The sequence below is a fragment of the Odontesthes bonariensis genome, chromosome 6, assembly GCF_027942865.1.
Source record: "Odontesthes bonariensis isolate fOdoBon6 chromosome 6, fOdoBon6.hap1, whole genome shotgun sequence".
Classification (NCBI taxonomy): Eukaryota; Metazoa; Chordata; class Actinopteri; order Atheriniformes; family Atherinopsidae; genus Odontesthes; species Odontesthes bonariensis.
Window position 1 is genome coordinate 34,427,477 of NC_134511.1, and position 25,098 is coordinate 34,452,574.

The 25,098-nt window shown below is 40.3% G+C and overlaps 1 protein-coding gene across 1 annotated transcript; it reads right to left on the reverse strand.

The window, feature by feature from the left end:
- Positions 1-99: 99 nt before the first annotated feature.
- piwil1 (piwi-like RNA-mediated gene silencing 1) lies at positions 100-19,821 on the reverse strand. The gene is made up of 20 exons (XM_075469107.1): positions 19,738-19,821; positions 13,354-13,450; positions 12,925-13,053; positions 12,603-12,817; positions 12,315-12,436; positions 12,090-12,170; positions 11,153-11,350; positions 6,099-6,207; positions 5,712-5,838; positions 5,339-5,456; positions 4,865-4,979; positions 4,588-4,775; positions 4,078-4,150; positions 3,276-3,476; positions 2,398-2,501; positions 2,147-2,213; positions 1,899-2,068; positions 1,553-1,678; positions 1,315-1,462; positions 100-553 (listed from the first exon to the last, which is right to left on the reverse strand). Exons 1-20 carry the CDS (start codon positions 19,819-19,821, stop codon positions 437-439), a joined length of 2,589 nt encoding a protein of 862 aa, XP_075325222.1. The 3' UTR covers positions 100-436.
- Between the last annotated feature and the right edge of the window lie 5,277 nt (positions 19,822-25,098).

Here is a 25,098-nt window from a genome sequence, read left to right on the forward strand (position 1 = left end):
TCAACAACACCAGCTGCGAGGACTAACAAACTTAAAACTTAACTAACGGCTATCACGGAGCCCTGCACAAGATAACTAGAGTCTGAGCCTCAAGTGGTTCATCTTTTTCTCCCTAAAGATAGAAGAGGTAGTCGTCCAGTTGGACATCAGGCTCCCTGTGAATGCTCTGCCCCACAAGAAAAGCCAGCTTGTGGGCGTACATACAGGGAGTGGGCACTCTGATGAAACTAAATCTAAATAAATTTGATATTTTGTAATGTTTGCCTATCGGACTTAACTTGAACCATAGGACACACAACATTAAAGGTTTATTACAAACACAAACAACTCAACAACACCAGCTGCAAGGACTAACAAACTTAAAACTTAACAGCTATCACGGAGCCCTGCACAAGATAATTAGAGTCTGTGCCTCAAGTGGTTCATCTTTTTCTCCCTAAAGATAGAAGAGGTAGTCGTCCAGTTGGACATTGGTTTCCCTGTGAATGCTCTGCCCCACAAGAAAAGCCAGCTTGTGGGCGTACATACAGGGAGCGGGCACTCGGATGATCCCCTAAAGCACAAAAGGAGAAAATCATGCATGCAGCTCCTGAGACTCAAAAACACAATGAGCAAGATGGGTTCTAATTTCTTTGTTGCCAAAAGCACGCCAAACATTTCTTCACTGTAATAAATGTTCATTACATGTACCTCTGCTCATCTCCATTAATGTTCTGTGATTTTTTTTTTTTTACCCAATTTCATGTTTGAACAGTCATTTTGTTTTTCAAATACATATACCAGAATATGAAAAAAGCAAAGGGCCAATAAAACACATTGATCACAAACCTAATGTCAGAAACTAAAACCTACAAATTATTTTCAACGACTAAAAATATAAATCTAAACTATGGACTGAAATTACTGTTCTTTCTTTAAGCAACTTCTGTTAGGTGGCAGAGAAGAGGTGCATGCCTCCTGGTTGTAGTCTACACAGCAGAGTTATTAAACAGTCAGTCAATATCTCACTTTTCAATATGTGGCTATCGAAGCTTGCTGGCCCTTTATGCTCATTTGACCCGGCTCATTATAAGGTCATCAATCAATTGGATCTTCCGTTACCATCATTATACATGACTAAATAACACTGGCCACATGAAGATGCACACCTTTAAGCATAAACATAAACACACACACCATACCGGTAAAGCGAATAAAAAAGTGAAACTCAAACCTGTGAAGACCTTTTGAGACATACAAAACCCAAATATCTAACTTCATAGCTTTCCAACATCTCACAAACATGTGCAATTATTATTTTCAAAACCAGCTCACCTGCCAGTTGTAGTACAAATGGCACAGCTTGTAGGTGAGCCGCTGCATGTGATCAGGCTTTAGTCCACTGGTGTCATACACAACATTGTAATGGGTTGGTGAGACACTTCCACATCTCACAGCCTGGCTCACAATGTAGAAGTCATACCTAAAAGAATTAAATAAAAAGGTGTTAACAGCGTTTCCTTCCCATACTACAACATATCATAAAAGAACATCTAGAGAACAAACAACGTACCACTCTGGGCGGGTGACCTCTGAGTCAATGACGGTGCCTGGTGGAGGGTTGGAAATCTTGTCACCAATCATGGCGAAAAACCTGCTGTTGATGCGCTTCTTCACCACCACAACACTCAGCTTGGGTCTACAACAAGCAGATGGAGAGATCCTAACAAAACCTGGCAACTGTCATGTAAAATTCCAGTTTTGTGAGCTCCCTAATCAATAACTACAGAAAGGTAGAACAAAGAAGCCAAAATCCTAACTACTTTTTGTTGACACATATGGGCGTTATGCGCTCAGTGTCATCACCTTTACATAAGAAATTGAACAAAAAGACTTTTTAACAAAAGGTTTGGACTTACTCGTAGTCCTGCCCCATGGACCTGATGGAGTCCATGATCTGCGAAACCTCATAGTTGACCACACTGTGCAGCTGGCCATCTCCCACACCATCTCTGTACACGATGATGCGTGAAGGCAAGCAGTTGTTGAACTTCAAGTAGTCTTTCAGTGCACCTGCAAAACAATGTCGCTGTCAGTTACGACAGTCATTCAGTATGCCGATGAGTCTGCCGTAAAAATGACAAACTGAGCAAAGCAACTTGCCAACGAAGGCCATCTTCAATCCATCCATGATTTCCTGGCCTTTGTGCTGCAGCACACACTTCGAGAACCATCTTGAACAGAAAAATTGGAAATATTACTGATGACATGTCAATAGAGCCCATTAAAGTAATTTCATGCCCATTTGTGCACATGTTAAGCATATTTGAATTCACTGTAGGAAAAATGTACAATATACCATAAAGGCAAACCAGTGCCCTTCAACAATCAGTTGCCATCTATGTTTCTGATACTAACCTGCTCATGGTGTTGTTAAGGCTGGCCACGAGAGCACCAATGGATCTTTTCCCAGCGGTGGAGTCATGGTAGCAGTCAATGCCCACAATCATCAGCTGTTTGAGCTGCGCCAACCAATCAGAAGAATGTAATAATGAAACATCATGGTCTGTCATCTTTTGACCCAAACCTTAAGAAATTCCAGGGTACGGCTAAAAAACGAATCTAGTATGATCAAAATCCAAACCGGCTAAAATACGAGCATACAATGAGATATCCCCGCGACCCGACCGACGGATTCAGCGGTATAGAAAATGGATGGATGGATAATGAGATATTTAACCTTAACAAGAATAAAGAACTGAGGAAAAGAAAAAGTAAAGATGGCAAACAAGCAGGAAGAAAAAAAAAGGTGTTTTCCAACAGGCAGCTGGAAATGACACATGCAAACACAATTTTGAATACTGAAACTGAAATCTTTGGAAAATGCCTTCCAGTGTGTGGAATTAAAAACCAGGATTTCTGGCTGACAAAATCGGATGTTTCTCCTTGATCTGATATCAATATTTGTGCCTAATTCCCATGTGTTAACATGACAACGGGTCACGCCTGCAAGACATTGTCCTAACCTTCTTAACAGCATTTTTTTATTTGACATGTTTCGCATTAATGTAATTACTCTCCAGCTCTATTGAAAACAAAAGAAGTCCGAATGTTCACTCCTACATAATCCATATGGCTCAATTGGACCTCTAGTTGTTTAATAACTTTGAGAGTAAAGTAGTTGAAGTAAGCTGTTCTGGCTCAACATTGAGGGGAAGATGATGATAATGAGAGAGATACAGCTGGCTGGAGTTTGTGTTCTGGTTGTTTTTCAGACCAAAAAGCTCACAACTTACAGGAATTTCCACACTCCACAGCTCTCCTCCCATTTTGCACACCATCTGCATTGCAATCTTGGTTGCCACAGTCATGAGTGCTTGAGGTCGGCTGAGGGTGCGGGATAATACACACTGGCTTGGAACGGGACAGTCCACACAAAGGAACTTCTTCAAGCTGTCGTACTTGTCCTTTCTGTTGTTGGGGAGGACTACCACCACCTAATAAATGGAAAACACCAGAAAATCTAATTATGCTTTGTTCATTTTTGTAACATCTCTAAGCCTTCTATCATGACAGATACGAGGTTGTACATGTGATCGCTGACTAAAGATGAGTCCCTGGTAACTGACAATATATTTCTGTAATACTTTATGTAATAAAGTAAGTAGTCAAAAACTTTGATTGGAGTGAGGATTGCCAAATTCTCCATTTCAGAGCAGAATATAAAAAGACTTTCCAGTTCATTTGAAATCTTGTGTTTTAAAGCTTCAATCTAACATTCTAAGCTTCATAAGTGATGTTTACATTTATTTGCTCCATGTTTTCCAATGTGTGTTTGTGCATTAAAAAGAACAAGCCACAGTGCTGTTGAAAGAAGAGTTGAAGGGTGTGCATCTTCAAAAATAGAAGTTTGTTTCCAGAAAAGTTTTATGAATTAGTATTATGAGTTCAGTGCCTCACCCAGTTGATGTTAGAACTAAATCCTACTGCTCCTCCATGGTTCATAAACAAATTACTAAAATATCCATGTGTTAAAAACTCTAAATAGGAGTTGCTTTCTGTAGCTAATATAAAACATCTGATCATTTAAACACAAACCATCTGTGTATCGGGTCCGATGTTGTGCTGCAAGGCTTTGAGAAGAGACTCTTTATGGTCATCAAACTCAACCCTGCAGTTAAAAAAAAAAAAAAGCATCGATGATGAAATTACATGAAAAAAAATAATTCAGCGGGGCAACATTACATTTTGTATTCAGTTATATTTAAAAATATTCCTACAAAGAGGAATTAAAACAATGTATTCAAAGCACTTTGCAAACAAACTGCTTCCATTGTCCTCAAACTAGAATTGCATTAAAAGTGTAAACTCTACCAGAACAATTCAAAACCAAATTTAAAAAAAAACTAATCCAGATCCACTCCAAAAACTTCAACTGCTCAAACTCTTAACGAATTGAATGAAATTCAGTTTAGTATTTCTTTTAACCATTATCATACAGACTAAGCTGTACCTAACCTAACATAGCTCTATTTGGGCTCTCAAAAGGAGGATTATCAATATTTTTTCCATAATGATAAAGCTATACCTTGTATACACTGAACTTACATGACAGCTCTCTGTATGCGGAGGCCCAGTGGACCTGAGACTTTGCCAAGGGTCTGCAGGAGGGACTGCGCTTCATTGGCGTTGCGACGGGTGTGAAACATGAACCAGTTATTCAGTGGGGGAGCACTGATCAGAGGTACTCCGCGCATCTCTCTGGACCAGTCGGCTGTTTGAGGGTTGTAGTCAAACTAGGAACCATATCACATAAATATCTAAATCTACATCATAGTCAACTGAATTCAAACAAATGTAAGTTATGCAACCAGAGTTGCATTACCGATTTTGATCCTTGGAAAATCCTCTCTCCTCCGATGACTCTGCCAGTCAGATTTAGAAGTTGCTTATCAAAGCAGAGTCCCCACTTATCCAGCTCTGCCTGTGCTTCAGCATTCCTAAGAAATAATGTTCAGGATTTAAATCTAAGCAGTTGTTATGACAAAAACAGATGGGATGAAGACCATTTCAAAGAAAACCCATGTAAAGAGACTAAAATTACATATCTGAAACATATTTTTTAAAATGTCACAAATTCATGTCACCAAGGTTTGATTTCAACATTTCACAAAATCTCTCCACTGATGGGGAAAAAAATCCAATAGGGACTAATTGGGATTCAAAGCCTTGAAATCACATCATTGTCACAGTTCTGGATACCTGCAACAGTTCAGAGATTAAAAATTTGGATGCAACCACACAGATTAAATAAGACAAAAACTTGCTCCTCTGGTTAACTCGGATATTATACACCTACTGCTGTATGTTACTGATAAATCTTTCGAGACGTTTCTCCCTCTGCTCTGGGCTCAGTCTGGTGTGCAAGCTCAAGTCTTTCATGATGGTGAAGTCTGAACGCATCTTATCAGTTAAACCTGCAAAACAGAAGTTTTACTTTAAGTTTACACCCATTTATGGTTTACTGTGGAAGACGTCTGAACAGACTGAAGTTTTAGAACAAACTTGTGCTGCAACAATGATAAGCATTTCACATTTTCTACATTCATAATTGATTTATTTAATGAAATACCCTGCAAAATTTCATGCTCATACATATTTGATATTGATGTAACAGGTGAAACAAAGAATGTGTCAAATGATTTTCAAGTTTAAGTTGAGAAAGGTTGAACCTGTGAGGTAGCACAGCTCTGGGACAAGCATGGCTGGGCCAGGAGGAGGGCCTGCAGCAGGACCCATCTTCTTCACATGGCTGATGAGCAGCGCCTGGTTCCCATCATTGATGTCCAAGCCATATTGCTATGAAGAGAAATGACATGTAAGAGGGGAGAGGAAAAGGAATGGTTCATGAGTGAGGCCATTTTACACTCGGGTACACACTTGAAGTTTCCAACAGCAAATCTATTCCAAACTTTTCATGCACTGCATTGTGTACAATTCTAATATGAGTCACAGCATTTTAGCATCTTCTTTACGTCAGGCATTGTGTATGTGTCAAAGTATTAAGGCTTGTGTACAAGTTTCCCTGTTTGACCAACATGGGGAGTATCGACACTTACGGTCTTGTAGTAGTTCTTGAAGGAGATGTCCGTTTCTCCTTTCTTGAAAGTGTTGTTCGGAGTGTGATCCCAAGCAATATCATCAATCCTGTAGGTTCTGTTATTGTACCTGAAATTGGAAATAAAGCAATTCACATGTATTGGACTCCTGAAATGTTCTATGGATGTTCCACAGTGGTGTCCTTTAACTCAAATGCCCTCTACGTTTGCTCTGAAGATGGCTCCTCCAACAGTATCTCTGGGTGTGGAACACATAACTCGATAACAATCACAGGGAAGAAATATTACAAAACCTAACCAAACTGCAAAAGATACCATAAAAACATATTAGCATGATTTTCATTTAATTGCATCAAATGAATGTCACTGAAAGGGAAACTGGCGTAGGTCAACTTAAATTACAGCAGAGACACCACAGGGAATACGATTAAGTGTTGAATTGATATCTGCTTATTATTACCTTTCTCTGCCTCCTAGCAGGAGGGTTTGAGTCTCACGACTACCTGGTTGCAACTGATCAACTCTCCATTCTTTACTTTTTGAATAGTAAAAAAACATGGATTTACACTCAACTATTTCTGGCCGTTACCAACAGCTTCACTAAAGGAATGAGTGTACGGACTGGAAGGTTTTTAACTCTTTTGATCTTGATGAGAGAACTGAGGTGATATCCTCTTATGCAAGCTATTTATAGGAGTCCGTTATCCCAACCAAACATGTGAAGGTGTTTCCCAATAACAAACCTTGGTTAAATAGAGCAGTAAAGGATGCAATGCACAGGAAACATAAGGCCTATTTACATGGTGGCGGCAGAGAGGAAGAATCAGAAGCTAAAAAAGAAGTTGGATATGAAATTAGGAGGGCCAAATTACAATACAAACAAAAAAATTAGGAGACATTTCATAGCAATGACTTAAGGGCAGTATGGGATGGCATGAAAGCCATGACAGGCCAGGATAAGAGGCAAAATAGGCCATTTAATGTTGCTGGTTTTAGTGAGAACTCAGAGCTCGCAAATGCATTTAATGACTTTTATTCACGTTTTGATGATGAATATGACTTCTCAATTGCATATAGAAACTTGGGTGATAGGTGGGCTGAATGTAGTCTAATCTCTCCACTTACTATCACTGCCTCTGATGTAAGATCCGTGTTCCAGATATGATCACTGGAAAACTTTCAAAAGTCTGCGCAGATCAACTATGTGATGTTTTCAGTGATATATTTAATTCCTCTCTCACTCGGGGGAAGGTCCCCTTACTGTGGAAGGAGTCTATAGCCCCTTTCACACTGAGGAATAACCCGCGTTTAATTCGCAAATTTAGCGTGTCCGCTGTTCCTTTCACACTGACGACCCGGGCTGGCGTGTCAACTCGACTCGCCTTTCGACCCGCGTCGGACCCTAGCCAAGCCGAGTTTGGTGTGAAAGCAATTGACGCGGGGTGGGCGTGGCGTGAGGAGTTTAAAAGACAGAATGGACAGCTGATTCAGAACAACAGCGACAGGTAAGGACAAGTTTCACTCTTTTTTACATCAAGTTCGAGACATTTTTGAAGATGGCCAACTGGGGAGACAAGGAGGTCCGCGAGCTCCTCAGCCTCCGAGCAGAGGACGTTATTTACCGCCACATGTCGGGGACGGTGAAAGATGGACCTCTGCTGGAAGGGCTGCCGAGAAAGTGCCTACGTCATTGTACACGCCCAGCATTTTATGTGTTTCGTGTGACGCTCTGCCACTAGGCAATGCCCCCTGAACTCGGCTTCAGGCGACACGTGTCACCTAACACGCCAAGCTTTCACATTGCTCGACACGGGTCGAAGTGGCAATTTGGACCCGCTAAGGTAGCGGGTCTCAGTGTGAAAGGGGCTTATTATAGTACCTGTGGCCAAGATTGCATCACCTAAAGAGCTGAATGATTTTAGACCAGTAGCTCTCACTTCATTGGTTATGAAGAGTTTGGAGCGACTGATCAAGGAATTTCTGGTGAACGAAGGACTTGCTTGATCCGATGCAATTTGCTTATCGGCCAAATAGAGGAGTGGAGGATGCTACCACCACTCTATTTAACTTTTTTTACAAGCATCTTGAGGGTAAGAAAACCCATGTTAGACTTATTTGTAGACTTTTCCTCAGCTTTTAATACAATTCAGCCACTCATTTATACCATAAATTTGTGTCCTTTTTTAGTCTTGATCTTGGAATGGTGAAATGCCTCACAGACTTTTTAATAGGTACGCCTCAGTCAAGGTAAATGGTGTCTCATCCCAAAAGAAGAAGATTACTTCTACAGGTTCTCCACAGGGGTGTGTCCTGTCCCCTTTATTGTATATACAAATGACTGCAGGAGTCACCCCACTGACAGGCATTTCTTGAAATTTGCTGACGACACAGTCTTAGTCAGTTTACTCCAGGATGGAGAGGTTGACCATGGGCCAGTTACAACCGACTTTGTGGAGTGGTGTGACTGCCATTTCCTCAAGTTAAATGTTCAAAAAACTAAGGGCATGGTCATTGACTTAAGGAAAACACCACATCCAGCTTACCCAACAGTTATTAAGGGTACAGCAGTGGAGATGGTGGGTTCATATAAATATTTGGGGTCAATAATTTGTTGACCCAAATACCTCAACAATCTGCAAAAAGGGCCTGCAGAGATTATACTTTCTGCTAACTAAAATTTTTATTGAGCCAAGTTTTAACTTTTCGCTTAATCTCATTTTATGGAAATTTGTCGGTTAAAAACAAAAATTGTTTCCACAAAATTGTGAGAGACACAAATAAGATAATTGGCATGCAGCAGCTCTCTCAGATTTTTGACAGACGAGTCTTACAGAAGGCTCGGTCCATCTTGTCTAGCCTTGATCCCCCATTGTTGGAGGAATTCATTTCTCTGCCGTCTGGACGGAGATATAAGCGACCTCGGGCACGTACAAGTAGGTATAAATTTTCCTTTGTTCCACATGCAATCAATTTGCACAATCCTTAAATGCACTGTTCTTGTGGCATCTTTTATACACTTTATTATATTCTGATATTTATACTCTTACTTCGTTTAGGATTGTTCAAATCAAGTTTGGTTGTGCTGTACTCTGCGACATTGTTTTATGTCATTGTTTTATTTATTGTTGTTGTGTTAGTTGCACTGCAAATCAAATTTCTCCTGGAGGGACAATAAAGCTCTTAACTAAACTGAGAATAGGCAGACAGTAGCAACTGGTGGTCAGCTGTGACTCACCAGGGTTACCATACGTTGGAAACTGCCAAGCAATGTTCCCTCTAAGCTGCGCACCTGCGCAATCATGCACTGCTCACACAGTCTCAGCGCACAAGAAAATCTATGTAGCGCATGAAATAAAATTCACCATAAACGTATTAATTAATATCTAATATCAGACCTAACGTTTTTTTGTACCATTTTTCAATGTAACGCAGTAAGTGACAGGTGTTCAGCCAATGATACCATACGGTTTACTTACGCTATGCAGCCAATCATAGCATAGATAGTGCTTGCATATGTGCCCAGCAGGTTAGTTAGATAACAACAGTGCGGCGGAGTTAGGAGTTAAGAGACGCAACCCCTTATTATAGCGAAACGAACGGGCAGCGCCAGCGACACATCCACTCATCAAGCCAAAGTAAAAAAAGAAATGCGGTTCTTTTAGGATGGAATGGCTGTCTGAGTATGTGCAAATAGAAGAACAAGCGGTGAAACTGGGTGAGATTTTTTCTTTTTCGAGTGAGAAAGGTCTACTCTTTCCATGGCCAAAGCATGACTCTCACATATAACATGAACAACAAGATTAGTCTTTTTCATTTTAACCCTTTAGGCGCCAAGATTGTTTTTCGAAAATACTGGATTTTGACATTAATATTTCAAAAGCTGGTGGCTGAAAGGGGGTTAAAGATAGATGCCTACTGTACATTAGAAAAATGTTGCCCATGATCCATAGTTTGTGGGGTATGAAATTATTGATCTAATTTGCATATTATGACTCGCCACTGCCACCCACCCCGTAAAAGCCAGATAAAGGGACAGAAGGAGTATGTGTTTGTGCGTGAACATTGTGTGATCCGATGTCAGGATCATTGCGCTGGCGGATAGGCAAAGCGCCGCGGCTAGCCGCACCACCGGGGGCTGGGTGGAGACAGCGCATGCTAGAGATACCAGACCCACTTCTCCCACCCCTGATTCCTCAACCAACACCTCTACGGACACTGCGACCGCGTTCCCCACTACCACCCACTCCATTGAGGTTGGATAACGGCACCGAATGAGTTGGAGAGTGTGTGTGTGCTTGGAGAACAGCCTCGCTTCGCATGCCGGCACCATTGCCTTCGGAAGTTTCACCGTGGGAAGCATGAGTGCTCGTCCGATCCTCCTCCTCACGAGGTAAAAACTCTCCTTCGGAGTCGGCAAATAGCATGCTCAATACCTCCGCACGGTTCAACTTCTTACAAGCCATGGTGTTAAAAACTCACTAATAGTTCGCTGACAATAAAAATTCGACTTGCACGTCTCTACAGAAAAGCTCTGAATAACTACTTCCGTATCTGAGCTCGCGTGGCTTTTTGCACTGCTTTATATGGACACTTTGAACTACAAAATGACGTGAGCTTGGTCTTGTTTGAAAGGGTAACATGTTTGCCAACTAGTGGTAGGAGGACTGAACACCTTAAAGCCCGTTTATTTTATCTACAGACTGTTTTGTTTATGCTGACATAATGTCGCAATTCTGCGACTTTGGCGGTTAGAGGGTTTGGTGGGCCAAATCGTTTATATTAAAAGTAAACTAATGAAAATTGCTGCTGTGATTTGATTCTTTTAATAAGCCATGTAACTTGCTATGATCCACGGTTTTAAACGGGTGTGAAACTGGTGTGTGGCCACAGCGTGCACATCTGATGTTGCTCACAGTGGTCCTCAGTGTGCTCAGGGAGCTTGTGTGTATGACCAGACATATGAAAAATTAGAGGGAACATTGCTGCCAAGTATAACATTATAAAGATGCAAGACTTTTGCAAGACAAAAATGATGCATTTAGGTGTGAAATTACTTTGTTAGGACTATGAGCCCAATAAGCTCCTTGCCACAGATCTCAGCGAAGCGCTGGTTTCCACACTGATGCCTCAGGTTAGTCATGAAGTCGAGCACCGTCTCACTTCGCAGCACCTTGTGGCTCACGTCAGTGCACATCATGATGGAAGACTCATAATGCAAGATGGTGGTGCTATAGCCTGGCCAGATGGTCAGCCTAAAATAAAAATTAAAAAAAAGAAAAGAATCACTTTTTCGTTCCAGATGTAATTCTTACAATAGAATAACAATCATTTTTCGCTTCTAACTTGTGAAGAGGCCTGCATTTAACTACTCCATTTTCTGTTCATTTTAGCCAATTCATTGTTTACTTTGTGAAATATTTACAATCCTAAGTCAACAAACCCAACTAAACAGATAATCAAGAACACTTCACAAGAGATGAAAGAATCAGGAGGTGTTGATGTTTGGCAATTTTTGAATTTGGAAAATTATTTAAGCATTTGAGGAAAAAATTAAGATAGTTGGCAACAATTTAACAGTACAAGTACAGTTTCAAGTACAGACAAATAAACAACCGGGATAAAAATTTGCTTCTAAAATGATCGTATGATGCATGTTAGCAGAAATATTAACACAGACAAAGTAGTGCAGATAGCCTATTAAGTGTAGTTCCTTCTTTATCATCTGTAGACCTGAGGAGTTGAGCTCTTTTTCATTTGAAAAGTACAATGCAGATGGCAAGACATCTACTTTGTAAATGGGACATGCTTTCAAATATTTAGATTTTCTAAGTGTGCGAGTATATACATATATATATATATAAATAAATAAATATAAAATCAGTGGAAAAGGACTTCACTACTTGCATATGTTTACACATCATGCCATAACGGTTTAGATTCTTGGAACTTAGTATATGATTTGCAAAACAGAGTAAAAAACAGCCGATATACTTGTGTTGTGGAATGTTGAGTGGATCACTGGGGCTGTAGTAGTTGCGTCCAATCTGCTGCATGTTGAGGATTCTCAAGATCCTGTAAAAATGAAACACCATGACTGAGACATTTCTAAGTTTGCACTGATCCAAACTATGCTGGGGAGGTGTAGCTATAATCTAATTATTCGAGGAAATTCTTTTCAACTTAGCTGATGCAAAGACCTGAAACAGGACAACTTACCTCCTGAATATGATGTTGTAGAACTGAATACACACTGGCGATGTGGGTGGCAGTTCATTTGTCAGGGTGACTGTTATTTGAACCTTCTCTCCATTCCTGGTCTCACTGTAGAGCACAGTCTCCTAAAAATTTCATTACAACAGAGGAAGCCTAGATTACTCTGATGGAAACTAAATTTATTTGACGGCTCTTACACTGAAATAAATACAGAGACATCAAATCAAATTACACCTACTTTATTACTCTAATTTGCTGTTTGAAACAGCTGTATCCACACATATACTGTACCTTGCCATGCAATCTGTGAGGCAGAAAAAGCATAGCACCATCAAAGCTTCGTGCTAAGCCAAGCACTTGCTCATGCTGGAAAAGGAGGGCAGATCTCAGGCGGCGAGACTCCATTGGTGGGTTGTAGTCCACATGGTACTGATACAGAACCCACTGAGGGCGGGACAGAATGCGGAAGAAGTTTGCTGACAACCTAATGACAGCACCAGATGTTCCTGGAGAAATGTGCACACACAATTTTAAGAATAAATGAATACTCCTCTAGGGTAATAAAATGAACATTATCTGAATGGGTTGTGCAAGTTAATTCAAAATGACAGACCACACTTTGATTCCTTCACATGCTCCATCGCCTGTCTGGTGTTAATTCCTATATCATGAAAATCCCGGCGACGTCCACCTCTCTCTCCCAGTTTCACCTGCTGAAATCCAGCCGAAATCTGTAGGGCAGCTGGTGAAACCCAAATAAGCACTCTTAGAACCACTCTGTTTAAACGGTATTGCAATGCTTTAAAAAAAAAAATCTAATCTACTATGCACCGTTTAAATATATTGTAGCTTTACAGGCCTTAGAATGTACAATAGACAGTTTTGTTTTGAAGGACTGCCAAATAATATTCATCGCCATGGTGCAGTGAATTTAATAAGCTTCAAAATCAGACTTCAAATGGCCAGTTCTTCTGCACTTCAGTCCTTGCTTCAGTTAACGTTTGTTAGTTTGACACTACATAAATCCAGAATGCGACTGTACCGTCTGCAGGAAAAGCTCCTGGAGCACCTTTCTGCCTCCCTCTGCCAACCAGCTCTCCCTCTGTAGGAGGGGCAGGTGCTGGTGCAGATTCATGGGCCTGGCTCTGAAAGGTGGTAAAAAAAAAAAAAATTAAACATTTTCTAAATGATTTGAGTTGTGGAGGGGGATTTAAGAAAAAATAAAATTAGTGTCTCATCCTAACGATTTACACTAGTCTCCACTGAATGTTAAACTCCCAAATCACACAATTCCTTTTCCCTAACAGTGAGAAATTAATTCAAAACTCATGTTGCAGACTGAAAGGAGGAGACAAACATAACCAGTCTTGCCAAATCGAGGATTTATACACCAGCCACTGCCTTTCTCTGCCTCTGGAAAGGTAGCTGCGTTTGTGAGCCGCTTCAGCAGTGTTGAGCTATAACAGTGTTGACAATGTGAACTTTATATTCAAATATAGCTGAAATTGCAGCACAGACATTTACTTATTTTGATGGCATGCTTATCAGATGACATACTGTACTTTACCTGAGCCAAACAGTAATTTCAATATATGGGATTGAGAGCAGCTTTATTGGAAATGTAGCTGTGCAAATATACTGTTTATGTGAGCAAAGGGAGTACGAGAGACGCAAACATTTAAAGCTGCCGTTGGCAGGTTTTCAAAATTCCGAGTCTAAAGTCGGAAAATTCGAACTGATACAACTTCCAGGTCCCTCCCCCAACCTCTAACAAGCTCCGAATCACCCCCCAAACCCTTCCCCCTCTGTGGACGAGGTTGTGCACGAGAGTTCACACCAGTGTGAGCGCACACAAGCTGGGGCAGACTCACGCTCAGCAGCGTGTGCACAAGCTGTGATTGACAGGTAGGATTCCTCCACCCTAACTTGATTGGTTAAAAACAGCCGGGAGCGCTCGGTTTTTGCAAGCATGATTACAGGTTTCAGAGGGAGCTACAGATTTTGTTATTTTTCCTAAACAGCCTATTTAATATTCTACTTCCAGAATCCCATGACAGCTCAAGCTAATATGACTAAAAAAAAAAGTTGCCGACCGCAGCTTTAAAGGGCTGGACAAAACTGAATGCAAGTGAAATGAGGACGTATGCGCAACAAGTGCTACTGTTAACCAACAGTACAGATCGTGAGTAACAATCCTACGTTAAAAAATTAACACCGTGATTAAAGCCGAAATTAAAATGTTATTTTGCTCTTATTTGATGACAACTGAGTAACTGTTGCTACATATATCATTAGCTCTAAGACTGTTGACATTTACTGCAAAATTTATGCTAAAATGGTGAACGTGTCTATTCTGTCACAAAGTTTGTAACTTATGTTTCAGCTAGCGTTTACTTTCCACATTCAGTCCGAGCCTTCTTTCATGAGGAATCCTTGGCAATGAATAGAACTGTTTTGAAATTGTCATGTAGCTTGTTTATTTTAATCTTAACAGTTCATGGTACTTAAACCGGATTTAATGGTGCAAAACTCAGTTTCATATCGTAATGTTCTGTTGAAGCTGAAAACCTGTTCAATGTACTTGTTACTTTGTAGAAAAGTGGGATAAGAATAGATAAATAACTGATAAGCACCTAATTAGAAGCATCGATAATGGCATTGGTATCAATTAAAATCTTATCGATTTTCATCCCTACAGGTGAGTGTGTTCGTTGCAGCATTAAATGCTGACTGCTAATGACGAACCAAAGGCTCTGCTGTGAGGGACATCTTAGATCTACTTTCCTTGCAGAGACATGTAGGCTAACTGCAGCTAAAAAAAAATAGTTATTTGACATAAACAAAGTCATGTTTAGAAAGCTTGGCAAGAATGCAACTGTCAACTTAAGCTGAATGGACATTTGTCTCAGAAGTTGCAGAAGTGTTGTATATCAGATTAAAAGCAGTGGGGAAGCCTGACTAGTTGCCCGGTGAGTCAGAAAGAAAGAAGACGACGACATGGAGCTGATAAAAGTGGATGGAAATGTGGTTCCTTATAAACATTGTTTGAGATTAGTGATGCTCCGATTGATCGGCTGCCGATCATGATCGGCCGATAATGCCCAAAAATAGCCTGATCGGCGATCGGAAAAATATGCCGATCAAAATGCCGATCACGTGACGTAAATTACTAGCAACCACTTTCTAATGTGGTACGGGACGTGTGTACAGAACCGAACAGGCAAAACCTCTACAGTGCATCTCGACAACATGACCTCTCCTGTCTGGAATTTCTTCAAAGTGTCAGAAAGATGTGAAACTTACTGCGGTCACGCCATCTGCGCTTCGGAGAGGCACGGTCGCGCTAGCTACACTTGAAAATCGAGTGCCCGTTTACATCGCGTCGTACGGTAAAGCGTGTGAGCGGATTTATGGTGCATTCAAGTGCACCCTGTAAACTCAGAAATCTATATCGAAGTTGATTTTTCATTTGTTGGAATACATACACCTGTCATTACTTGGTTGTTTTTTTACTACATTCTTTTTAATGATTAAAACAAAATGATAGAACAAAATTATTGAAGCATATTCAGAATCAAACTCATTTCTGCATAGTTATATTTGAAAACTTCCTTTAGAACCAAATCAAAATGTTCTCTGCCGACTCCACCAGATTCTTGTTCCACATGTCCCCAGCTACCTCTGTGGTGATTTTCAAGTCATTTCACTGCATCATTCAGGGGTGCAAACGGCGCGCCTTTTGGCGGATGCCGCCTTTTTCACAGCTGTCTGGGGGACTTGTGTGAATCGTGCAGATCCGATGAGTTTTTTTTTTTTTTAGGGGGTGGTGTTGTTGTAATGTCTGATTATAATTTCATCAAAGTTCAGCCCCGAATCTCTCTGGACTGACATAGAGACCAATAAAAGAAGCGGGAGAGTATTTATTTTATGTTTGCATCGGTAAAGTTTAATGTTCCTGTTGCATTTGAATGCACCGCAGAGTTCGTATGACCCCACGTGGGGAGTGCCTCAACAGCCCGGTGAACTGCAGGCGCACGATTTTTACGTTATTTTCTGACCTTAACCAGAGAAGTAAAGCGCAGCTACTTGTGAAAAGGACAGAAAAAGGAGAAAAATCCCAAGTTACACTGAAAGAAAGTCAGAGCACATACCGATTGGAAGTCCGGAGACAAGTACGTCGGTAAGACGAGTCAGTTATCAAAATAAAGGCTTGTTAACGCTTACCGTCGTCCATGCTAATGCTAGCTCTGTGTCTAACAGGCTAAAGCTGGGCATACACTGTGCGATTTTTGGCCCGATGTCGACAAGATTTTCACTCGTGCGACTATTTTGGAGATCGGGCCGAGTTTTGACTCAATCGTGCGTCTCGCATCGTGTAGTATACATGGGGTAACGACAAACGATTAAGCCCTCCCGACCACCTCCGGATCGATCGGATGAAAATCAAACTTGTTTGAAATCCTGGTCGCTCCTCGTGAGGCTCTCGCACAAATGAAGCAGTTGCACGAGCCGATTTACCTCATCCTGTCACACTACGCATGCGCGCACATAGGTACGGAAGAGAAAAATGTCAACAGAAGAAGAAAAAGACAACAGAACAGCATGGCAGCGACCGGCGACCGAGTCCGACGTGTCGTGTAGTGTGAGCAGCCAGATCGCATCAGACCATCGGGTTGTACAGTGTGAGAACAGGAATCGTGAGCTGTGACATTTTAACCATTGCGATTCACTCGTACAGTATGAGCAGCAGCTGAATCACGCGATTGAAAAAAATCGCACAGTGTATGCCCAGCTTAACACTCACCTGTCACCTGTAGAGCCGCTGCAAGCTCCGATATCGGCGTAATTTGAAATACAGAGAGCAACGGTGAGAAACTTGTCTTTTTAGCTGCTCTGAGGCTATTTTTCTGTTGTTTCTCGGTGCGCTAAAGAAAGTTGTGGTGATATAAAAGTCTATGAGAGTGAACTGAGGTTGTTAATGGTGTGATATTTTGGAACTTGTGTGTATTGAGTCATATTCAAAATGTCAGACTTTTTCAAAAAAATTGAAAAAAAGGGGACATGCCAAATGTTTCCAGCGTTGTCTCAGTATTCTTTACTTTTAAGAATTTCCAAGGAACTGGGACAGTGTATTTTCATATAAAGAACATTTTTGTGTGAATAGGGTGAGCCCTGGATGGCAGAGGTGGTGGCAAAATGTAATTATATGATAATTCCTGCGGGGGCGTGGGCTTCGATAATCTCACTCCTTTTTGACCATACCTCTGTTTGCACCCCTGATCATTGTTTAATAATCTGATGCTGAAATCATACCCAATGGATGATGTATATGGGCAGATTAAAATATTAATAGAAAATTAAAAAAAAACAATTGTTTTCTGCAAACTCCACCAGATTCTTGTTCTACATGTCCCCAGCTACCTCTGGCGGTTTAATTTCTATAAATGGTGCACTCTCTGCTAGATGAAAGACATGGAAATGTCCGATTCCTTCCGTGATCGGCAATCGGGCAGATCATGATTTTGGTGATCGGTCCAAAAAATGCTGATCGGAGCATCACTATTTGAGATCATGTTAATATTTTTTCTTTCAACATCAAGGCTCCCAGCACAAACAACAGCTTCAATCCACCTTCACAGGCCACAGCCAAACAGTGTTTTATTCTTTTTCTCCAAGGCAAACTCTGCCTGATGCTAAGTTTTAGCCCATAATTCTGCAGTTTTATCACTTAATCTTGTAGATTGCAATACTGATGATAAACTGTTTACTGTTATAAAGAGATGTGATGTACATTTCATCTCATCCGTTTGGCCAATCCGAGAGCATGTTAATGCAAATCTAATCTAGAGTAAAGTACCAGTCAAATCAAGTTTGAATAGATTACAGCTAAATCTAGCTCAGTAATCTCAAATGAAATCCTACATTTTCCAAATGACATTCCAAAGTTCGGCCACATCATCTGAATTCATATCAGTTAGAGTTAAGTGAACGATTAAGTCGTACTTCGTAAGAAAATGAAGCCTTGTAAAACTGGATGGAGATTGTAATATGGAGGACCATACCTACTTTTTTTCCCCCTAATTCCACAGAAATGGTGTTGGATATCAAGGCGAAATTCATGCTGGGAGCATTTGTGTGGAATGCCATACTTTTCATTTCGGCTTCCATGTCAACTGATTACAGCCTCCTCACTGGCTGTGAAAACACGCCTCTCAGTTGTGGCTAAAGCCGTGCTGCAGCCCTGGGACATCTAGAGTTTTGGCATAGTACCGACTTTTCAGCTTTGTAGGGTAAGCGTCAGAAAAGTGGTTGACAACAAATTCACCATAAAAACATTGGTTGGTCATTTCACTGACCTCACATCAGTAACAATGCACATAATTTCAGAGTGCAAGCAGTATTTTGTGAACTCTGGCCTTTATGGTGAATGAAATCTAAAGGTTGAGGATGATTAATAACTATAATGAATGATTTCCAGTTAAACGTGTGATTGTTCTGAAATGGCAGTTGTGCAACTTAAATGCATTTACCTTTCAAATTATATAAACTATGAATACCACAAAATTGCAATTAAGGTCGGAGGCATGCTATGTTGGTGTTGACACACATGCACCAGTGATGGAGCACTAAAAGTAGGACATTTCCCAAATGTAATGCCAGCTGAACAAAGCTGGGACATTTAACTTGTCCAAAATGTAGAGTAAAATGTAAATGTAGTGGAGTGCACTTATAATGTTAACTAAGCATCTGTGCTTTTGATATCCAGACATATGGAATAATCCTGAGGATGTTATTGTCAAAAAGATTAATATTCTCAAATATGGCACTGATTGGATTGTTGTTATTCTGCCAGTTGATTCTCTGTTCTTTAAAGGGTTGGTTTCAGCCTTTAGCAACTTCTATCTGTTAGTATTGCGTAGAATGGTCTAAACAAAGGAGCTGCCTGCTTTTGAGGCACAGAAAGACTAACTCACTAACACTCATATGTGCATCTTAGGGCAACAGAATAGTGACATCTTGGCTTATCTTAATTTCCATCGCACTTAAGTGCTGGCACCAATGAAGTAAAACCCAATGTAGTAGGACAGTAGCAGACATACATGAGATCAGAAATGCAGAATGACAAGAAGACGCTATGCAGTTCATGTTGCTTAAATTATTCCAAACCAGTTTCACTCTCAGTGTAATCACTGTGTATTTCTTTTTAAAATAAATGCCTCAACTTCAACTGGTCTTTCATTTCCAGATTCAGTCTGAGCCAAGGGCAGCCCTTCTTTTCAGTATGCCCTTGATAATAACCTGTAAAAAGTTTCTTCTCAAGTAGTCAACTGAAATGAGTCAATATTATATGTGTATATGGTCTTCAGCGTTGTCGAAAACCAGTCAGGCTGAATTGAAAGCGTTAACTAGCATGTGAAACTTGGACGGTAACTGCTCTTACCGCTCCAGGTGGTGCAGTGTCTTGACCGCGTGCTCTGCCCCTCGAACGAGCACGTGCCCGACCAGTCATTGTGTTAGCGTTGAACTTCGCTGCTGTAACAAAGAAAGGTTCAAAATTTAAAGCAAAGTTAATATCAGGTGGAACATATTCTGAACTAGCATTTAATTTTTAATGGAATCTTTAAATAAAAAAATAAAAAAAACGTACTTTAGGACAAAACAGGCCACTAAGACAATCGGCTACATTTCGCTAAACACAGAAGCTAAACTTGAGGCCCACGTGTCTTCCAGCACCCTTAGCTCGGTACAAGCTAACTAGCACATTGCAAATTTGAGAGGAGAAAAAAAGAAAGAGACAAATTTGTGGAAGTAAGATAACAGCTCGTGTTTTGTAAGGCACTTTAGTTAAACATATTATCATAGACCACGAACCTTGAATGTATTTGTTGTATCTAGGTTAATTATAAAGATAATGCCATTAACAAATAAAATAATTATATATAAAAAAAAAAAAAAATCACATTCAGATTAACTTGAACTAGCTGAAGAACTTAAGTCAGAACATTTCCTGAAATTGGCAATATAGGATTTGAACAATTCAATAAAGGATACTCACTTCCGAAGAAATTTTCGTTTGTCAAAACTATTTCGGTACACCTGTGTCGGAATGAAGAGACAAACTGCCGCCTCTGTGTGGTGGTAATGGGACCGTTCCCAAGAAAAATAAGTACGCCCATAAAATTTTGGTTAACCCTCCTGTAATATTTGTTTAGAATTAGAAGGTACATATTTATCTATTATGAATTAAATTTTTTAAATCAATATAGTTCAGACTATATTTAAGTTTTTTTTTTTTTTTTTTAATAAACATTTTAAAAGTAGGAACTATCTATTCAAGCGCAGTGATATGTTTGACCTGGTGCATTTTTTTTTTTGATAAGTCGATTTCAACTATGGCCACTAGGTGGAAGCAAAGCCTGACATTATTTGCACCGTCTCTGGCTGAAGCACAAGCAGAACAACTTCCCTGTACTAACTAAAAATGATTCAACTTAAAGCGCACATCTTCTTTGTTATTTATAGATCAGCCACGAACTGACAAATTTCCTGCTGAACCTTCATCACACAGCTTTGTGGAAGCTTTGTGGAAGAATATTTTTAACAAAAAGCCACTTTCACAAGGGAGAACCTTGACTTCCCATTTGTAACCATCATAAGGAAACTGTAACACTATCCTTTACAGTGTTATCTTTATCAAAAGGCAATTATGTTTATTTTTTTTAGTCATGATTTTTCCTAAAAGTATTGATCAATATTAAATGGTTTCTGTGTGAACCTCACATCACTCTTTAATTAATTAAGATATGAGGGCTTGCTCCAAGACTGAGAGACATCTTGAATATTTAACTTATCAATTTGATTGAACATTTCTGAAAGAATACTTTCATAAGGTCAGAAATCCATCTCAGGCCCTTCTTTTAAGACATGCCAGATCATGAGTTATAATTTCCTGCCAAACTTTTCCTCCCTGCTCCACATTCTACTATTTAAAAGAGAACATGGCACCTCAGAGGGCATTTTAGGAGGATGTGTGCAAGTCTTTCATGTTTGAGATCTAAGAGTGATTACATATTCAGACCTGAGGGATTAGTTTGAGAGGACCTGCTTTAGTCAGTGTTTACCTACTGGAAGAAGACAGGATATGAAGCTAAAGGCAGGGACTTCAGTGTCATCAGGCCTGATTGAGCTACGTCAGCCAAAGCTATGTCAGATGCAAAAATTCACCATGATATTTCTCCAGTAGCATAACAGTTACAATTAAAACTGAGCATTACGGACACTATTATATTGTCAAAATGCAAAGCAATGAACCCTTTCCATCAAAGGTGCAGTGTTGAAAAAGCTTTGATTAAAAAGCAAAAAAATCTTCAAAAACAACACATCCTCTAAAGAAAAGAAAACAACAACAAAGGCCATTGAAAAAGGCAGAAAATGAAGGAAAAAGAAGAAAACGGGGCCAGTGAGATGACTGCAAGCTGAGTGGTGTGAGGCTGAGACAGGTGCACCCTGCCAGGGACGTTGATGAATGCGCCTCAGGCTTCAAACTCGCCCTGCAGCCCCCAGTCGTGTGGATTCCACGCTTACGCTAATCATGCTCTGTGAGATCGGACAGCCCAAAGCTGATGAAAGGAAACATACAACACAGTTAGTATATCAAACTGGCACTTTCACAAAATACACACTTTTCATGAACATATTTCTATATGGATATATAGCATTTGTTTTCAACCTAATTTCCTGGTTCAGTCATTAAAAACAAAACGAGATCAAAGCTTTCCTTTTACATAATTCACAGCGACTCCATTAAGCTTGAACCCTTGATTGCAGAGCAAGAGGGGATTGTGAATAATAAGGATCCAACATGCCATGATATCAGTAAGCGGGTTAGGAAAATTAGATTATTCTCTTGCCTACCATGGAACCTAATCTGCTGTGCATCAGTGTGTTTCCCCTACAGAGGACACAAGCATTGCCTGACAAACAACACATGTGCACCTCGGGTTTACAAAGCCTATAGAATAAGCTTTTGAAGTTAGCATAAAGTTTCTAAAACAAGGTATGGTGTTTTAATTTATAGTGATATTTGATTTTGCCGAAACAGTTTTTTGGCTATATTAGAAATGGTGCACAGTTGGCATGGTCACAATCACAGACATTCGCTTCCAAAAGCAGTCTTGCAACAGAGAAAATGATTATCTGTTTCAAAACAGTTTTAGGAGATTTTCAGATGAAAAATTACTGTCTTGCTGTGTTGATGAGGCAGAAATTGTACTTTACCAACCACAATTATAGGCACAAAAAAAAAGAAGAAAAAGGGACAATGTTTGAAATGCATCATCTTACTGTTGAACAGTTCTCATGTTAGTAGTTTCCAGGTAAATATTAAAAAGTAGAGCAACAGTGGTTCAGCTTATGGCAACAACTTAATGTTGTTATGTGGATGTAGTAGCTGTAACCCTAGGAAAAACTGTGTAACTCTGTCTAAGGATAGATGTCAACAGTTTTTAGGTCAACTTTAAAAGTGGCTTAACCAAGCAGAGAAAAGTGACTACTTTGGATGTCAAGGATTTATGATGTCTCATGATGGCTGTCCCAAATGATCCCTGATTAATTGAGTTCCCACATTCCACTATGGTGGCCTTAAAAATGCAAAACTCTTTTCATAGGAATTTTTCATCCCCTTATCGACACTTCCTGCAAGCTTGAGCACCAAGGACAGAACCGATACAGCTCCATTTTGTTCTTACAGTGCTTGGCAAATGTACAGTTTCCTGCTCCTTTGATAAAAACTTCTGGCTGGTGGCCTTGCCTTTTAGATTGTGTATACAGACACAGGAAATCTGTGTAGAAAAAGATCTGATTCAATAGGCACAGCTTTGTTCCCTTAAAACAATCTAGAGGTGGAAAGCAAAACTGCCAATCATTTCACAGTTTGCAAAGACGAAGTAATTCCTAGAATTTTTTTCGAAATGTTAAACTTGTAAATACGCTTATTTAGACACTAGCCTGCCACCAATATTTTTTTATTTCTTCTTTTTGGAAGGCAGGGTGTCGAGGTGGCAAGAAAAGGTGGGGGCCCATGGGGCAGATGCCCCTCAGAGCCGGCCTCAGTGAGGATGCCTCACTGTGATCTCTCAAAAGTCAACAAAGGGTTGGTCCACAGCTGGGCCGCAAGAGAACAGAGAGCAGGCACGTAGCTACACCCTCCCGCTGGTAGCAGCTGAGGAGACGGAGGACTCACAGCTTGTTCGGGAATCTACAGTATTCCTTCCCCATGAAATGGGTGCATACAACAAAGAGGAAGCTTCCTTAATTCACTTTTCACCGTCACAGAGGTGAAAGGCTAATTTTATTTGAAGTTTAAGTTGGCTACTTGTTTGATACTAAACCTTGGACAGTGCTGCATACCTATTGTCAAGCAAAAAAACATTTCAAACCATCTCTACCACGCAAACTCTCCTGAGCTACACAGCCCCAGCAAAATGGGTGTACCCTAAATTTAATTTTCAGAGAAGATTAAGTTGCCTTCTGCATCACTGAAACTTTATGGGGGGTTTAAAGCTAGATTCTCAGTGGTTGTGCTTCTCTTTGTCCAAAGCATTGGTTTAAACAAAGGTGCAGTGAAGCATCCGCGGCAAAGAATCAAATAAGCACAATGTGGGAATAAAGCAGAGGGGAGTGAGCATCAAAGGCAGCCAAGCACAGCATGACTGGCATCAGCCTGAACTCCCAGCCTAGGACACTCAGCATGCTCTTCAGCAATCACCCCCTATGGACCAGTCCTGGGCAGTAATTAAAACCTTCATTCCCACTGCCTCGGTATCTCATTAGCCACAGGACCTTGGGCTTTCATCCCTACTTGTCCAAAAATATCACAACTTCACACCAGCAAAGATTAGTTCCACAAACCAACACCAAATCTATAAATTTCTGAGCTGAACAGAGCACTATCTATCCAACTCTAGAAAAATTGTGGAAGATGATACATGCCTATCTACACACGTCAACTAAAATCATTATTGGGCCCATCTGAGAAAATGTGTCACCCAGTGACCCAGTTTGTTGATTGAATCCACCTGTGCAGCAAACAAATGACTAAAGTATAACATGTTTGGTCTGCAGGGAGGATACTTTTTCAGCTGCAAACATCAACCAGTTTGCAAGTGAAACATATAAAAATGAGCACAAACTGATACATTTGAAGCCCCAGCGATTTTACCATCAAAGGCAGGATTTGAAGAGGGCGAGTATTGGTTTCAGTGGTCAGATTTAGCAGTTTGGCTGTAGATAAAAAGAAACTCTTCTTCCCATGTTTAATTCAGTATGAGCCATGACTAACTCGTGTAATGTAGGGGGTATCTGAAGTAAATCCCTTGTTTTGTGCACAGTGGACAAAAATGAATGTCTTCCTCATTCTGATGACAGTGTACAGGCACAGGGTTACAAGTCAGAGAATTATACTGGTAGTTTTATGTTATTTCCTGCCAAAACGGTTATTTAGCATAGCAGCAATTCAAACACTCAAACCTAAATCCACTGTATGTTTTTAAACTACTGGGGATCCTGCAAGGCTGATTTAGTGCATCCAAATGACTGCAAAAGAGTTATTGGAAAAGACAGGAAGTCAGCATTGTGTTTCTGTCAAGTAAACCGTGGCCAATTTGTCTTTCAAGGGCCATTACTAATTACACAAATATCGAGTGTGTCATGAACCTCAATAGCTGCTTCGCAGCACAGCGGTAGTGTTTATCAAATTGTTAAATAAAAATGTTCCAAACTATTCTCT

What these genes read in the sequence shown, in the direction of transcription:
- piwil1 (XM_075469107.1), bottom strand. Translation starts at nt 19,821, where the DNA reads ATGACTGGTCGGGCACGTGCTCGTTCGAGGGGCAGAGCACGCGGTCAA. An exon ending in ATGGATTGAAGATGGCCTTC is followed by an intron (nt 2,069 to 2,146) that starts GTTGGCAAGTTG and finishes CGTAACTGACAG; the next exon opens with CGACATTGTTTTGCAGGTGC. An exon ending in ATTTGTACTACAACTGGCAG is followed by an intron (nt 554 to 1,314) that starts GTGAGCTGGTTT and finishes TTTGTGCTTTAG; the next exon opens with GGGATCATCCGAGTGCCCGC.